Source organism: Melopsittacus undulatus, chromosome 2 (genome assembly GCF_012275295.1).
Source record: "Melopsittacus undulatus isolate bMelUnd1 chromosome 2, bMelUnd1.mat.Z, whole genome shotgun sequence".
Lineage (NCBI taxonomy): Eukaryota > Metazoa > Chordata > Aves > Psittaciformes > Psittaculidae > Melopsittacus > Melopsittacus undulatus.
This window is the reverse complement of record NC_047528.1, coordinates 10,289,352-10,306,618: the sequence shown is the minus strand read 5'-3', so window position 1 is coordinate 10,306,618 and position 17,267 is coordinate 10,289,352. Positions and strand designations below refer to the sequence as shown.

The following is a 17,267-nucleotide window of genomic DNA, read 5'->3' as shown; positions in this document are numbered from 1 at the left end:
ATGGGTTGCATAATAAAGTATGACTGCTTAAGCTATTAGTCATGGCGAGCAAATGAGGAGACTTCAGCTATCAGCAGGTGACTACAGCATAAAAATCAAAATAAAGAGATGGGTAACAAGAACTCATTCCCTTGTGAGAAAGGGGCAGCAACATATCCAGGTTTGCAAGTGGAATTTCCACCCATGCATTGTGACTTGTCCCAGCACCTTCCACTGGCCTCTGTCGAAGATCTGGCTGAAGTGGAGCACTGGAGGAGGCTAGATACCAACGGACTGGCTTTAATATTCATGAAACACAAGACCTCTGGGTCAAGGCTGTGAGCAGAGTTAACTGGAGAAGGTAGTAGTGAATCCTTACAGTTAGTGATTTGAGCCAGGAAATTAACTGGATACAGTCCAGAACAGTCTTTCAGCAGAGCTGACTGGGTAATAAAAGCTGAGGTACAGGATACACCAGCAAACCCCAGAAATACGGGTGCTGCAGGTCCCAGGCTTCAGATCCCTCTAACTTCTCCTCTGCTCCCAGGTGACAGAAGGAGCAGGTAATAAAAGGGCTGGGAAGGCAGGCATAACACACCACATCTGCAGAGCCCCAACAGCATTTCTTACTCTGGCATCAGCACTGCCCAAGCAGGGTGATGCTGCCTCCCACACAGATTCAGCTCCAGGCACTGGCATGGCACTTACTCAGTTTGTAGCTCCTGCCAAAGATCAGCTTTGAGCTCTCTCAAGTATCTTGGTATCTATTGCACTTTTTACCCATAAAATAAGCCTCTTACTGTGCATTCAGTTTGATGCTGCTTCACCTGGAGCACTGCAAGCAGCCAGAGCTCGTGGTTTGCAAGGGAACAGCCTGAGGAAGTGCAGAAGAGCACACTGAAGACAGGGGTTAAACCTCTTGGTACCAGTGATGAATTTCATCTCTCCCAAAAATTCTCTCTGCCACGAGTTTCTCTCAGTGAACAACTGGCCAAGCATAACACAATAAAAATACAGTATGTTTTTAATACCCTCTTTGCCTAAATAAGCTTTTGATAAAGCATTAGGGTGGTTGTTTTGCCCTTTCTCCTGGTTTTAAAATAGTAACTGGATAAAGCCAGGTGAGGAACTCAGCTCCAGGGCAACAGAGCAACACTCACATTACTCTTGTGTCAGCTAACTAGTGACCCTTTATTTAAAAGCAGAAAATACCTCCTCTAGTACTACCCTCTTTGGATGTAAGGGAAAGAAAACAGTCTCTCTAAAAAGAGAGTCGAGTCAAAGCCAAGGACTACAGCAGAGCAGAGGAGCAAGGGAGGCAAAGGCAGGTTTCTAAGCAGGGACAACTTTTCCAGGAGAAGGAGATCTGTACATACTTTATGCAGCCACAGAGGGATGTTCTCTAAGTTGTTCTGGGATGGTTGCTTCTGCTGCACAGCTGCCCAGCAGTAGGAGTCCACATAAGCAGCCTGTCGCCAGGAGAAGGAGCTGGGTGCAAAGCAGCTTATCTGAGCACCTGGGAAAACGAAGCAGAAGTCAGCACAGCCTCAGAAGGTTAACATATAACCCAAAAGAAGTCAAATTTAGGAAGAAAAGCTCACACTGGAGATTTCATGGTATGCAAAGCTAGTACCTTAAGTGATGGAATGAAACACAGCAGCTGTGCAGGGAGGAGATTCACCAAGTTCCCATGGCACCCAATGGGTTAAACACCCATAGGGACTCTCTGATGTCTCCTAAGGTTTGAGACTGCATATTAGAAGTACCTGTCTTTTAGATCTGTTTTCATAAATCTGGGGGAGAACGTGACCTCCAAGGCCTGGCTCACTTGCACTTGACTCAGGTGCACTGAGGAACCAGCAGATATAAAGTGTCACCAGATAAGGCTGGTTCCCAAGGAAACCATCACGTACCATCCTGCCACTGTATTTCCCAAATGCACAACCTGCAGCTTACACATTTATTGAAACAAGACCTCAAGCACCACTCTCAGAGCCTGGCAGCCCCTGCAGTGATGCAAGAGTAAATCTGGTTCAGGCTGCTGCCACTTCTCCTGCCTCTGAGGCTCTGCATGAGTTTTGAGGGGTTCAGGTTATCCATGTGAAAACAAGGATTCCCTTGTAACTTCTGGCAGAGCAGTAGTGGCCCCAGACACCTCCAAAGGACACCATACCCTTCCTCACCAGCACAGTGACATGCTGTGCCCAGGATCAGGCACACCATCATCACCACCATCATCATCATCATCATCATCATCCTGACTCATTCCCAGTGCCTCTCCAGCTGCTAGGGAGCTTCAGATTAAGATCAGGGCACTAATTTGACAGCAAGAGCAGCTAGTAAGGGTGGTGAGGCACTGGAATGGGTAGCCCAGAAGAGTTGTGAATGCTCCATCCCTGGCAGTGTTCAAGGCCAGGTTGGATGAAGTCTTGGGTGACATGGTTTAGTGTGAGGTGTCCCTGCCCATGGCAGGGGGGTTGGAACTAGATGATCTTAAGGTCCTTCCCAACCCTAACTATTCTATGATTCTATTTAGTCAGCCTCAACCTTAGGGACAAACTCTGTGTCTTCCCACAGCATATCTCAGTGAGGAAGAGTGGTTATTGGATATGGGAGTATCAGTGGCTCCTCCAATAAAGCTGGTAAAACAGGATGAGGGTTCTGATTTTCTTAATGAAGCTTTGAAAGTGAAAGCAAAACCACTCCACACATTTCCAGCAGGCTTTCATAAGTGTTGAAACAGGATAACCATTTCACCAACTGATTACACAAACTGAACTGGCTCTTCCATGAACATCCCTCTTCCAAGAACAACCTCAAACACGTCCTCCAGCACACCATCAGTATCAAAAGACCAACAGGAGGGAGTATTGCTCCTTTTTTTCCCTTTAATATAGTCATCAAAGTTAGTGCTGGTGGCATTGCTGTGTGCTTTATGAGAATTTCATGTAAGATTGTCTCATTCATTGGGCTTTTTTGTTACTTTAGCTTTCAGAGAGTAAGAACTTCTCAACAGCAGCTGACTGCATTCGCTTTGTAACTTGTACAGCTTCTTTACAATGTAGTATAGTCAAGGAGCATTATGAATAAAAGCCTTTCCTTATGAGTCACTATTATAATTACTTCCAAGGCTGCAGTATCATAAGGACATGGTCTGACCTGTCACAAGCCTCCCTTATGGAAAACAAGTTACTGTTTATCAGAGCAGAGCTCATGTGGTTTAGCCTGGTTGGCACCAGACAAGCACTTGCCCTCTCCCAAAGCTTTGGGAGTTTGTGCTTTCCTGAGCATTTCCATCAGCTGTGGAAGCTCAAGAAATACTACACTGCAGACAAAGGGGAAAACAAAGAGAAGCAGGGGGGTTGGAACTGCATGATCTGAAGATCCTTTCCAACCCAAACCATTCTGAGTCTATGATAATTGGAGTGTCTGTTCTCCACTGATAGGGACCATTCATACCCTATTCTCACCACTTCAACCTCCTGCTGCTGGCTGTGCCCAGTGTGAAGCAGCAAACAAGTGACCCTTTCAAAGGGCAGGCAATGAGTGTCCAGAAAGATGCTTTATCTTATTAATGTCTGTGTATCTGCAACAAGAAACACATCCCATGTGTCCATTCCCATTAGCGGGTGGGAAACCACTGAAAATGATGGAGTGTCTAAATTGGTGAGGAAAAAGGCAGCCAGCTTCCTTCTCCAGAGAGCTGTGTGCACAGCTTCAGACTAGAATGCACAGACAGGGATGGAAGTGCTCAGCAGAGCAAGTGAGCCTCACTCTCCCCATCCCCAGGGTTGCAGTAGGAACACTGGAAACCTTTGGCAACTTGGTTTGGGAGCCAAGCAGATAGAACTCGACACCAAGCAGAAGCTGGGGACACTGGTTACTGCGGTGGCTTTTAATTAACTTATTGCAGTCCTGGCTGTAAACACTTGTGAGTGTAAATTACAGCTTTGCATTAACAGTGGTAATGCTAAGGCAGAGAGTTTGTTTACTGTGCATAATCTACGCAGAACACAGAACATTAAATGCCTCCAAAAATGGTCACAATTTCCCATCTCTTTTTCCTTCCTTCCTTCTCCCCTCCAAAGGAGTAATAGCAATAAATCCATAAAGATGATTTACTTTATGTTGGGCTGTTCTGGAGGAAGTGAAAATCTGCAGCTTGTGTTAGAGAAGAAATCAGGAAAAGGGCCAAACACCATTCGCAGACCCACTGTGCACACACATGCTCAGGGCTAGTGTATGAAAGGCATTTAATAGCCATCTGCAATCAAAGGAACAGCCTCCTGGTGACATGAAACCATTCCCTGTTCTTCCCTCCCACAGGTAATAGAAGAAGAAAAAGAAAAGCAGAAGCCAAGCCCGTAACAGCAACAGGGAGATAAAACACCCTGGAAAAAGGATGAGGGATAACAAATGACTGCAATTGTTAAGCAGTTGCCACAACAGTCTTCACCCAAGTTACCATTACACTTGGCAACACACTATTTTTGTAAGCATTCCCTGGTACTAAATTAGCTTTGGAGAGGCTGTGATATGATCTGATTTATACTTTTTGCAAGAAAACGAAGATTTAAAACCCACCACTTCTATTGGTGGCCCTAAAGAGAGACCACCCGAAAGAGCTGCAGGAGCTTAAGGCAGCAAGAGGTGTGCAGCCACGTGTGAAGTCACCTGTACAAGTGTGCTGAGATTATCAGACGGAGCTGGTTGCTGACGGCAGGAATTACTTGCAGGCATGCAACAGAGAGCAGAGTACGAGCCTGAGTCACCGCAGCCAGCAGGCAGCAAGGCCAAGCTGTCACCACCACCCAGCCATGGCATGTCTTGATGGGTGCTCTGCCAGCAAGAACCAGCCATTTCCTCTATGTCTGCACCAGGAGAATCCTTTTCCTTTTCAGCTGCCTCTGCAGCACTGTTAAAGCCAGCATGGGTTACAGAAGAGGTCCCAGTCCTGGTAACAACTTTTCATTCCCTATGCCTAGGTCTTGCAAGCTCATCTGGAAGGATCTGTCATAAGGTGTCTGATGATGTCCCAGTCCCAGCTGGGACTTCTCCGAGTTGAGATGCAAGCAGTGGCCCTACTCCAGCTCCTTTTGCCTAAATGAAGGGGGAAATTTTGCTATTGATGATAATGACCAGGATACAGTCACTTTTGTGATTCCTAACGCCAGTGTAGATGCTTTCCTAAAAGAAACATACCCACAAAAAGAAACTCTCAGAATCCCAAGGGAAATCTCAGATCTGAAGGAGAGTTTCTGTTCAATTCCTAACTGCTCTGCTGGGCTGCAGAGGACTCAGCATCTTCTGCCTGCATCCTTTGTCAAGGAGAGCAAACCCAGCGAGCCAGACTGGTTTCCTCCCCAGTGGCTCAACACCCCCTTCTGTTCTAAGCATCTAATTAAGAAACTCCAACTAACAGAGAGTACTTCCAAGAATCAGTGTTAATCATATGCTGGAATACATTTCCTGAACCAGGATCTGGTCATTGTAGTTGACGGCATTAAACCTTCACTAAGTAATTATTTGATTTCTCATACACTGCAATCACTGTGAAAAGATTTGCATAAGCTTGGATGAAAACCTAGCCATTAATTACTACCACAGTTTCCCATGAGGCAAAATGAACCTGCCATGATAACCAAACCCTGATGTTATCTAGCAAGAATTACACACTTTAGCAGCCACTAAAGTAAAACCCACAAACAAGAAAATCAAGGGACACATTCCCAATGCACAGACTGCCAGGCACCATCCAACACACGTCCTCCACCCCAACATCAAAACCATTTCAAAATACGAGAGATGACCAACACATGCCAAAAATAAGCAAACATATGTCCTGGGTACACACAAGCATTAACAGCAGACCAGAAGGAATGATTTTCTTAGATTTATCAATGCTTCTCATGAACCAAAGGGCAGGTTGGGTGGAAGAGAACAGACACTATGTTCAAGAAGGAAATATGGGGACACACAAATGGGTGCACTTGGGAAAAGAGCCCATTCCCTGAGCTTTGCTTTGGCAATGGAGCAGTAGCAGAATGTAAAAGCTCAGCTGATGGAGTGTTCAAGTGGAGGGGATCAGAGGAGCCAACAAGTAACTTTCCCTCTCCATAGGGCTGCAAGTTATCCCTCAGAGAAGTCCTCAAAATCATGTAGTGGGGAAAGAGCTGGGTGTTTATCAAGCACTGCCTTCAGAGCAATAGGTTTTCTGATTCATTGCCCTCAGAGATAGGTTTTTTGATTCATGGGAAAAAAACTTGAGCATGAAATTCCCACCATTGAAACTTAAGGAAAGCAAACAAAAAATTCCCTTCATCTGAAGGAGAAACATAAAACAGCGTCAATGACCAACTGGCTCCACTGCCAACATTGGTGGTACCCCAAATCACAGGCAACACCACAGGGCCATGGTGCATTCCAAATGAATTCAGGCACCAAAGCAGCTTACCATCACTTCCATAGGAAATACATCCTGGCTGTGTGGAAGTTAAACAGAAAAGAGTTTCCTCACCAACAGCTGCACATGTTCACCCAAAGACAATTCGGACTTGACATTAAGTAAATGTTTTTACAAGCTTGTTCTGGCATCCAGGCAGGCCTGTCTCTAATGCTGGTGACTTCTGCTCTTTAAAGAGCACTCCTTGTATGCCAAAGAGCAGCCCAGCATGTGCTGCTGTTCTCTGCACCTCTGATGGAAGATGCTTTGTGATTCAGTTTGTTTGGAAGCTCCAGCCTGATGCTACTCACACACTTGTTGACTCAGTCCTGTCATTAATGCCCAGGCTTCAGAGCATCCTGCTGAGCTAAATGCAAGGGGTGCAAACGCCAACTATTAGCATGCAGCCTACTTCAGCAGCACTGGCAGATGTTTTGCAAGCTCTTAGGCAGCAGCTGCCACAGTAACAGTCTTTGGCCTAATTGCACCCAACTTAACTTTAGCTCCTAGTTCTTACGGGAGTCACAAGATAGGATTATTACCCAAAAGCCTCCCCGGAAACATGTGAACGTGAAGGGAGAGGGACATCAGCAGGGAGGGCCAGCAAGGAGGCAGCAGGAGGGGGAAGGAACCTAATGCAAGAGTTAGGACTACTTTTTGGTGTATTTTTGTGATTTAGTCTCACAATTGGCTTGCTTTTGGGTTTTTCCTTCCTATACATTTGATTCTTGTGACTGTTTGAGGAAGCTGATTAACCTGTGTAGTGATACAGGCTCAGCTGGACATGCAATGAGGGATGCTGTAGACAGGCACTGCTGCACCCATGGCACCCACCAAATCTGTTGGGATGCAGCACTCACAGTTCCCACTAACAACCCTCACCCTGTGTTTTCTGTTGGCCAAAGCACCTTAAACCTCACAGGGCAGCCAACTGGGGGGACGGGATAGAAATCAAATAAATGATGGGAAAAAAGCTTCCTAGAAATTGGGTGGAAACTGAGTGGGACAAGCAAGGATTGTCACCACTGAGAAAGCCCAAAGTGGTCAATGGCGACATTAACCCCATGGTGTATAGAGTATAGGGCAAGACTCCACTCTCCCACTTTTGAGTACCCTCCAACATGATAAGATGCATCAGAGAACATCATAGGGTAATAAAACCTTTTTAGTGCAGCAGATGCTCATTTTGGTTCATGCTGATGCTGTGGGTTGGACCTTGGCCAGTTACTTGCTAACCCAACATCCTGCCACAGATAACAACCTAGCAGCATTACCCAAGCCTTCATGCTGATTATACCCAGGTTTCTTCGGTGTCTTTACACAACATGTGATGGTTTCCTGGGAAGGCTTCCAAGGGGTTTTCTTGTATTTTAAAACAGAGATGCTAAACCAAGGAGGATTACTCATACCAGCTATGTATGAGCCATGCACAACCAACACCCAAACAGAACATGTCGTGAGAACTGGTGGTGGCCACGACAAGATTCCCTTCTCTTCCCCTGTCTAGCTTTCTCCTTGCTTCCTCATCTCCTTTCCCAGCCATCCCCTCCCACGTGAAGCTACAGAGACCATGGCAAGCACAAGCTGTTTATGCAGAAGGTCAAACAACACTGCTGGGTTTAAGCACATCTGAGCAGTTCACTGTCAGTTTCTTACAGGAAAAGATGCAAACAGAATCATAGAATAGTTAGGGTTGGAAAGGTCCTTAAGATCATCCAGTTCCAACCCCCTGCCATGGGCAGGGACACCTCACACTAAACCATATCACCCAAGGCTTCATCCAACCTGGCCTTGAACACTGCCAAGGATGGAGCATTCACAGCCTCCCTGGGCAACCCAATCCAGTGCATCACCACCCTAACAGTAAAGAATTTCTTCCTTATGCCCAATCTAAACTTCCCCTGTTTAAGTTTCAACCCGTTACCCCTTGTCCTATCACTACAGTCCCTAATGAAGAGTCCCTCACCAGCATCCCTGTAGGCCCCCTTCAGATACTGGAAGGCTGCTATGAGGTCTCCACGCAGCCTTCTCTTCTCCAGGCTGAACAGCCCCAACTTTCTCAGCCAAATATTTGATGCCCAGTGGACACCTCTCACATCTGCTTTTCTTTTGGCTGCAGCCCGAGCCAGCTGTTCACATTTTTCCCCGAACTAACCTGGAAACAAGCCTCTGCCAAAATTACACAGCTTGTTTCAATTTCCTCCCTGCTCAAGTGAATGTACCTGCTTATGGTTGCAGTATCCTGCTACAGGCAGTGCCTGGTAATAAAGATCTCTGTTTTCAGCTAAGTTGTTGACAGTAAGAAAGCACATCCCACAATATATACACACAGAGCTTAAAAACTGGAATCTCAATCCTGGCTCAAAGCTGCTCCTATTAAAACTATTTTTACAAGGACATGTAGTGACAGGACAAGATTTTAGAGATAAGCTCTTCCCTGTGAGGGTGCTGAGGCGCTGGCACAGGGTGCCCAGAGAAGCTGTGGCTGCCCCATCCCTGGCAGTGTTCAAGGCCAGGTTGGATGGGGCTTGGAGCAACCTGGTCTAGTGGAAGGTGTCCCTGCGTGTGGCAGGGGGTTGGAACTGGATGAGCTTTAAGATCCTGTCCAACACAAACCATGCTGTGATTCTCTGGTTCTGTGAAAATCAGAGTCATAGAAAAATGACACAGACAAAATTATAGTAATTTGTGGCTAATCCATTACTGAAAGTGCCCTTATCTATTTTTATTTTTTCCTTTATAAGAGGGATTGGTGATTTAGCCACATTTCTATGGTTTCCATTACCAGACTAACTAATCAGCTGTAGTATATTAACCCTAAGGACTGACAAATAATATAAGGAAATAATACCATATATACCATTTATATAATAATAGATATTATTATAGCAATTTCTTATATATATTATATATTCCTTGTATATAAATATAAGGAAATAATGCCATATAAATAAAAAGGCCATATACAATATAAAGAATACAAGCACACACAACACAGCCCTCACAATACTATTCTTATTCCCATTTCAAGTTCCCAGAATATAACTATATAAAATTACACATAATTATATAGAACTGTATAAAACAAGCTCTATCTGTAAAGAGGTAACAGGTGCAGGCTTTCAAGCAGCAAAGCTTTCTAGGGCTGACAGAAAACAGCTCAATCACAGCTGAACACTGCCAGAACCAGCTTAAAATCGTCACAGACCTCCAGCTGACCATGGGTTTCTAAACATAATCAGGAATAGTTAGTTCTCCTCCTGCCCCTGAAGGATACTGAAGCATGGTGCTGTGCACAGTTCTGGTGTCCTCAACATGAGGAAGACATGGACATGTTGGGGCAAGTCCAGAAGAGGCCACGAGGATGATCAGGGGACTGGAGCACCTCCTGTATGAAGACAGGCTGAGAAAGTTGGGGCTGTTCAGCCTGGAGAAGAGAAGGCTGCGTGGAGACCTCATAGCAGCCTTCCAGTATCTGAAGGGGGCCTACAGGGATGCTGGTGAGGGACTATTCATTAGGGACTGTAGTGACAGGGACAAGGGGTAACAGGTTAAAACTTAAACAGGGGAAGTTTAGATTGGGCATAAGGAAGAAATTCTTTACTGTTAGGGTGGTGAGGCACTGGAATGGGTTGCCCAGGGAAGCTGTGAATGCTGCATCCTGGCAGTGTTCAAGGGAAAGTTGGACAGAGCCTTGGGTGACATGGTTTAGTGTGAGGTTTGGAACTAGATGATCTTAAGGTCCTTTCCAACCCAAACTATTCTGCGATTCTGTGGTGCTGGCACCCCAGCACTTTTGGCAGTGCTTGCTGGTTGGGTTTTCCATGCCTCCAGCAAAGAAATCCTCTGTGATACCCAACTGGAATCTCATTTATTTCCCAAAAACTTCTGTCAAAATTAGAAGTTACTTGGTGGTTTCAGAAAACCTCCATGGCCCTTTAAACATTTTAACCATCCTGTACAATTAACAGCAACCACATGTAGGAGGAAAATAGCAGTTGCCTTACACAGCACCACAACAAAACAGGAAAGCAAGTGGGAAGGGAAGGTGACAGCTCAAGGTGCCAGGAGAATTTTAGGTGGGAAGAATGCAATTACCCAACAGAAATAGGATCTGAACATTCATTTTTGGAAAGGGTGTGCAATTTTTGTATCTGGAGGCAGAAATACGTCCATGCACTCACTGCTTTCACAACCCCTCTGATTCCGAGTTGCTCTTCTCCAGACCTAAAATTGATCCTTTTTCTCTCAGTTTAGCACTCCTGAGCTTTCTCAAAATGCAGTTACATCAGGAAGCATTTGAAACCAATCTTTGCTTTCTATTTTATCACTGGTTGAACACTAGTGCTCACAGAACCAGGTATATCCAGACCCCAAGAACCTCTCTATCCCCCAAAAAAGCCGCAGTGGAAGCAGCTTTGGGATCTGCTATAAGCAGCCAGCCTGCAAGGACTGTGTGTGAAACAGGCAACAGCTGTAATAGCAGCACAGGTGATATACTATCACTTTCTGTATGGAAACCACGTGGTGCAGTTTCACTCACACTGTGGGCCTGGCATATTTCCTTATTTTCATGTTTGCCTTTCAAATGTTAGAGCTCAGTTTTAAACTCTTCTCATGGGCTCCCAGGGTTATAACCAAAATAAAGCACGTGCAAGATGTCTTGCACATATTAGTTCTTGCTTTATGAATCTACTGCAGTTCACAGATTCAATTTGAATTAGTTGGATATGGAAATATCTTCTATATAGCATGCACTGAGGCCCAAATGTTTGAGTAGTGAAGATGAGAACTTTACTCCTCTGAAAGAAAGGCCTGCTTCACCAAACTGCAATTCAACTGCATTTTGGAGTTTTACGTAAGGAAGGAAAATGAAATAAATACCTCTGTAGAGTTCATAAAAGAGACCTTGATACACAGGCACTGTTTTACCTGGATCCAGTGCTTTTAGAAGAGAAGCAGGAGGAAGTATAGGGCCCATACACAAGCCAGTATAAGGAAATGCAAACCTCTTTTCATTACTTCAATGCTTTAAGAGGAAGAAATGTGCAGATATCAGTAGCAGATCTAAAACTAAAAGCAGCAGGTATACAGAAATAACGCTGTATCTATCCTGTCTCTGACTGACCAGCGGCTAGGATCTGGCCTTGACATTCCCAGCCTGGTTGTCTTTGACTCCTCTGTGTGGTTATTGCAGGCCACAGTGATTTGGGTCATACCCACATCTGTTGTGATACGTGTGTAGCTAGATGTAAATACAGCAGTTTTGGGGCATCTTCACGCTTAAGCAGCCTGGTATCTAATTAATGCTATACACGATGGTATTGCCCAGATTCACCACTAATTCACAATCCTATTCCAGCTTTCACTCTCTTGACATTAGCTTGGCTCAAACCTATAGATATGTATCTCAGATACACAACCCTGAATGCCAACAAACAGGCACATGCAGTAAATCAAACTATATCTGAGAGGGTGAAAGTCCTATGATTCACCCTATATCAAAATGGTCAGTTCTGCTTATTTACCTTCAAAATCTTCATTCATATAATGCTATTTAAATGCTGAGCTATTATAAACAAATAGATTTTATAAGTGAGTGCTCAAAACAAGACTCCAGGGAGACCTTATTGTGGCCTTTCAGTACTTAAAAGGGTCCTATAAGCAAAATGGGAAGAGACTTCTTAGCAGGGCCTGTTGTGATAGGAGGAGGGGTGATGGTTTTTAGCTAGAAGAGGGCAGATTCAGACTGGATGCAAGGAAGAAATTCTTTATAATGAGGGTGGTAAAACACTGGCACAGGTTGCCCAGAGCAGTGACAGATGTGCCATCTCTGGAGACATGATTGAGACAGTCTTATTGAACTGATCATCTAGATGTCCCTGCTCATTGCAGGGGGATTAGACTAAATGACCTCCCGAAGTCCCTTCCAACCCAAACTATTCTAAGTTATGAGTGCTTGACCTTTGGATTTAAAAGTCTCCTTGTCACACTCAGGAAAGGGCTGGCTACTTGGCTGCTGCACAACCACTTCTGTAACTTGGGGATGGGGAAAGATAGGGAAATAATGAGGAAAGCTGTCCCTGTGCCGCAGAGCACAGCTTCATCTGCCGGCGTTGAGCTGGAGCAGCGGGCAGAAGCACAGCAGAGCAGGTGAAAGCCTCGGAGAGCGCTCCCAGTGCCCACCCTGCCCGGGATCCGAGGAGCAGCCTCGGTTTGCAGCAGAGCCCTTCGCATTCCAAACACCGAGGTCCGAGACCGCTTCTCCTTGGCACCCGTCCATGACAGCTGCCGAATGACGGCGAGGTGCTGCAACACCGCGGCTCCGGGGCAGAGCCAGGGCACGGCACCTCTCGGCACGGCTCGGGAGGCCGCTCACAGCCCGGGCTGAGCTGGGGAACAAAGGGCGGCACGGCTCCATCGCCCCCGCACAGCACCGCCAAGGGAGCCTCACTCAGGAGGGAATCCCAGCGGTAAAGGAATGTGCCTAGGAGGAGGCGGGCACGGGAAGGGTGGGAAAAGCCATCCGGGATGCCCGGTTACAGGGGAGAGGTTGGGACACCGCTCCCAGGGATGCTCTCCAGGAGAGCGGCTCTGCCCATGGCAAACTCCCCACGGCCTAAAGCCGCCTTGTACCCTACCCATGAGGGGAAGCGCCCCGCGGCAGACCCCCACCCGCCCCCGGAGCTCCGCTCCGCTCCCCGCCCCGCTGAGCCCTTTGTCCGCCACCCAGGGGCTGTCGAGGAGGCCGGTTACCGATGGAGATCTCCTGGGCGAAGGCGAGGGAGATGAGGAGCAGCGGCAGCCCCACGGCGATGCAGGTGACGATCTTATCCAGCGCCAGCTCCAGCCGCAGCCCTTTGTACCCGCGTCTCCGACGGCTCCTTCAGCAAGAAGTCGGAGAAGACGTACTCGGTGGCGATGTGCGCGATGGCCATGGCGGGCACGGCACGGCTCGGCTCGGCCCGGTACGGCCATGCACGGCCCGGCACGCTTCGGCTCCGCCCCGCCAGGCGGAGGGGCTGTACCACGGGGTTGGGCCCTCAGCGCCCGGGCCGGGGAGGGATGGAGGAGGCGAGGGGCCGCTGTGCACTCTGTGTCCCAATGGATGGGGGCTTCTCGCACTGTACTTTGCGCCCACCGCATCCTGCCCTCCAGCTGGGCACCGCTGGGAAGAGCCAGGCTCCGCTTACACTGCATTCCCTCGGCAGGTCCCCCCGAACAGGCTCTTCTCCAGTCTCCGGCACCCCCAGCGACCCCCTCCTCTGTCAGATGCTCCAAGCCCTCACCCTACCTAGCACCATGTGCTGCTGCATGTTCCTCACCCAGGGTGTTCACTCACTACTGCCGCATCTTTAATTAATTCTAATGGGGTGCCTTCACCTTTGATAACCCTTAATTCATTTGCCTTCTTTATATTTTCCAGTTGTTTTCTGAACCTCTGTAGGCTTGGAGCATCCTCATCCCCTTCCCAGCAGGATTTTTGGCTGCCCACCCTGGAAAGCACCACCTCCTGTGCTCTGCTTTGGGTCTATCACTCACTGGCTCATGGTACCTCTGCCAGAGGGGACAAATCGTTCCCAGCTTTCCCTTTGTAAAACCACATTCTATCTGCTTTCAACTCTCATTTCTATTTTTCCAAGCCATAATCCAAGGATAATATTCCTCATATGGAAACTGTTCTGCAACCCTGATTACCTTCCTTCTTTCTGTGCTGTTCTTGTGTCCCTCCTGGATGGGGCCAGGGGTTGTGCTCCAGACATTTATATAATGGTACTAAGTTGTTTTTTGGTTTGTTCTGTTCTTGATTCCTACTGGTTCCTAGTATTCAGTTGTCTTTCTGCCCACTAAAAAGTGCTGGGGCTAACACTGTCATCAAACTATTTGAACTAAATCCCCATTTCTGAGGTGTTTAGGCAGTTTGATGCAGAGGGTCGGGGTTATTTCTTCTCACAAGTACTATTGCAAATGTATCGGTACTAACTTTAATCTTTTTTTGACTCATTTTTCATGCTACATGTACTTGTGATTGTCACTCATCTTGGTCACTCATTTTCACATCACTTACAGAAAATGGTGAAGAGCAATGGTGCTTGCAACACCCTATGAGTGCAGCATTAGCATGAAATCTGGCCGCTATTTCCTGGCTTTTAACCAGGTATTTAACCTCCATGGACCCTTCCTCTCATCCCAAGGTGATTTCATTTCCTTAAGAAGCTTTTCCTAAGGACTTTCTCAAATGCCTTATGTCTTGGTTGTTGGAGAGGGACTCTTCATAAGGGACTGTAGTGATAGGACAAGGGGTAATGGTTTTAAACTTCAACTGGGAAAGCTGAGATTAGATGTAAGGAAGAAGTTCTTTACTTTGAGGGTGGTGAGGCACTGGAATGAGCTGTCCAAAAGAAGTGGTGAATGCTCCATTCCTGGCAGTGTTCAAGGCCAGGATGGACAGAGCCTTGGGTAACGTGGTCTAGTGTGAGGTGTCCCTGCCCATGGCAGGGTGTTGGAATGGGATGATCTTAAGGTCCTTTCCAACCCAAACATGAGCAGGCTACATTCATCCAAGTTTCTTACCTATACCTTGAGTCCTCACTGAGCACATCTTTCTATAAGAAAATCAAAAGTATCAACTCTTCCATGATCTGTTTTGTTCCTTTGACCACTTTTCTGCTCTTTTTTTGGGAATGGTTTCATCCAGCTTGTGTTGTGTGGTTGTCAGAGCACCTTAGTCCTCTGGAAACTTTTTAAAGGTTGATCTTGCATTGGTCATCTTCCATTTGGTGCTAGGACAGTTTCCAACTGTGACCCAAGTTCCCACTCCAGATGTTTCATACTTGAGGGCCTACAGCACTCTGTGGAGAGCTGCCTGCCCTGGTGACTTTAGTTTGTTCTTTTGATGCTTTACTCCGTTCCTGCCAGTGCTTCAACCTAACACAGATGCTGTCCCTCAATACATGTGTTGTGCATTGCTACACACCCTGCATTGGCACAGCATTGCCAGGCAGACGATGCTGAACTCAATGCTTTATGCTGTCCTGATACTTCAGACTCTGTGGCAGGCTGTGTCACCTGGACAAGCAGCAGTGATGTCCCAGGGCCCTGAAGACCTTTGGACTCTTCATTCTTTGTTTCACAGCCACCACCCAGCTGAGAACATGTCAGATGAAGTGAGTTGTGCCAGAAGGTTCATACAAATGACCGTGGTTTTATCATCATTGTACTCACTTTGGCTGGTCAGCTCCTATGGTCAAAAGATGGTTTTGTTTCTAAGAAGTTAGATGCATTAGTTACTCTAAAAGAAAAGTACTAAATAATTTCCTTTATTAACAGTGTATGTTTAAGTAAAAGGCTTTAATTTTGTATGTCTACAGAGAACAAATGTTCTGCACAGACAGACAGTGCTTTTGCACAGAACAGGAGACCTCGTTTTTAATGCTTACAAAACAAAAAGGTGAAAGGGTTTAGAGTTCCTGGTTTTGTCAGCTGAAAGGGAAGACTTAGAGGAGGAGTCTGGAAGTGTTTATTGCTGTGGTGTACTCCTATTTGGGCTCAGTCCTGCAGTTCTACCTCACGTGTGTGCTCTCAAATGACCAGGGAAAACAAAGAATCAAGAAATAGCTGAGAAACATCCATAAGACTTCAACATTTTTGTTAAGGGGACATCAATCCAGGACACCATTAAGCTGCAATGAGAGTGGTGGCCAGTAAAGTTTCCTACATTTGAACAATACTTCAAAATACTGAAATGGAAATGATAAAATAACATTCCCCGCCCCCCCCCCCCCCCCAGCAACCTGAACTTCCATTCTGAATCAAATTTGGATAAACAGCTTCACAGATGTGCTTGTTCTGGAGTTCCTCTGCAAGAGCTGTAGCAGGCCAGGATGAGCACTATCTAACTAAAAATGAGCTATAAACATTCAAGTATCACCAAACATGGCCTGGTTTTGCCTGTCTTCCTCACAGAGCACAAAGGTCAGCTTCCTGATGGCTTCATTGCAGGTAGGGAGTGAGGAGCTACTCAATGCAAAGAAGAGGTGCAGAATCAGGACCACAATGAGCAGCAGTTACAAAGTCAGCTACTTTCTCAGGGGTTTCTTAGGGCTAGATCTTTAAAGGCATTAACAAAAGCTGTTAGAAACTAACAGCAGGAGCACTGCTGGAGTGCATCAGGTGTGAAAATGTATTGGTAGGTCCCTAAATGCCTTTAAAAATCCATCCACAGTGCACAGTTTCCTTCCTTAATAGGAGAAATAAAGGAGAATTGCTTAAATCTCAGTGAATTCATTGAGCCAGACTCTGGGAAACTGCTGGCCCTTCTGGATTAAAGCCGTGCCTGCTCTGTCAGAAGCCAGAACACTTAAAACAGTCCCTGGTGGTATTTATTCCCTAGTGTGAACCCCATGTTTCTGCACAGAGCACATGGATCCCGTGCTGCTCGAGCCTGACTCCTGTGGAAATCCTGTACAGCTGATGTGGTTGCCATGAGTCTTGCTGCTCTGCTTGGTTGTCAAATCTGATCTTGGTCAATGCTCAACTGAGCTCCAGAGGAGTGGAATGGTGAAAGGTGGTACATGGGTCTTGGAGCTGAACCATAGTGTTCACTCTTAACAGCACTGGTGATGGGGTAGGACTATCAGCATGTGTCTTGCTCCAGTGTTATTGGCAGCATGTCATGAAATCCAGTGCAGCTCTGTGAATGATGCTAAAAGCAGGGATTTACAGGGGATCTGTTAGAAATGCACTTTTGTCATGCAGAGCTGTGTAATGGATCCTGCTTCCTTGGCGGCTGATGAGGCAGAAGGCAGTTAATGCTGTTGACAGCAGAATAAGTCCAATGAGAAAA

The 17,267-nt window shown here is 46.4% G+C and overlaps 2 protein-coding genes across 2 annotated transcripts in view; both read right to left on the bottom strand.

The window, feature by feature from the left end:
- PANX1 (pannexin 1) overlaps positions 1-13,405 on the bottom strand; it is a 29,012-nt gene extending 15,607 nt beyond the window's left edge. Inside the window, 3 exon segments of the mRNA XM_013129229.3 lie at positions 1,356-1,495; positions 13,178-13,286; positions 13,288-13,405. Coding sequence (XP_012984683.2) covers positions 1,356-1,495; positions 13,178-13,286; positions 13,288-13,359 — 321 coding nt within the window. The 5' untranslated portion in view covers positions 13,360-13,405.
- A 2,795-nt stretch (positions 13,406-16,200) lies between these two features.
- The window catches only part of HEPHL1 (hephaestin like 1), a 35,176-nt gene continuing 34,109 nt past the window's right edge, over positions 16,201-17,267 (bottom strand). The window contains 1 exon segment of the mRNA XM_034060228.1: positions 16,201-17,265. Coding sequence (XP_033916119.1) covers positions 17,141-17,265 — 125 coding nt within the window. The 3' untranslated portion in view covers positions 16,201-17,140.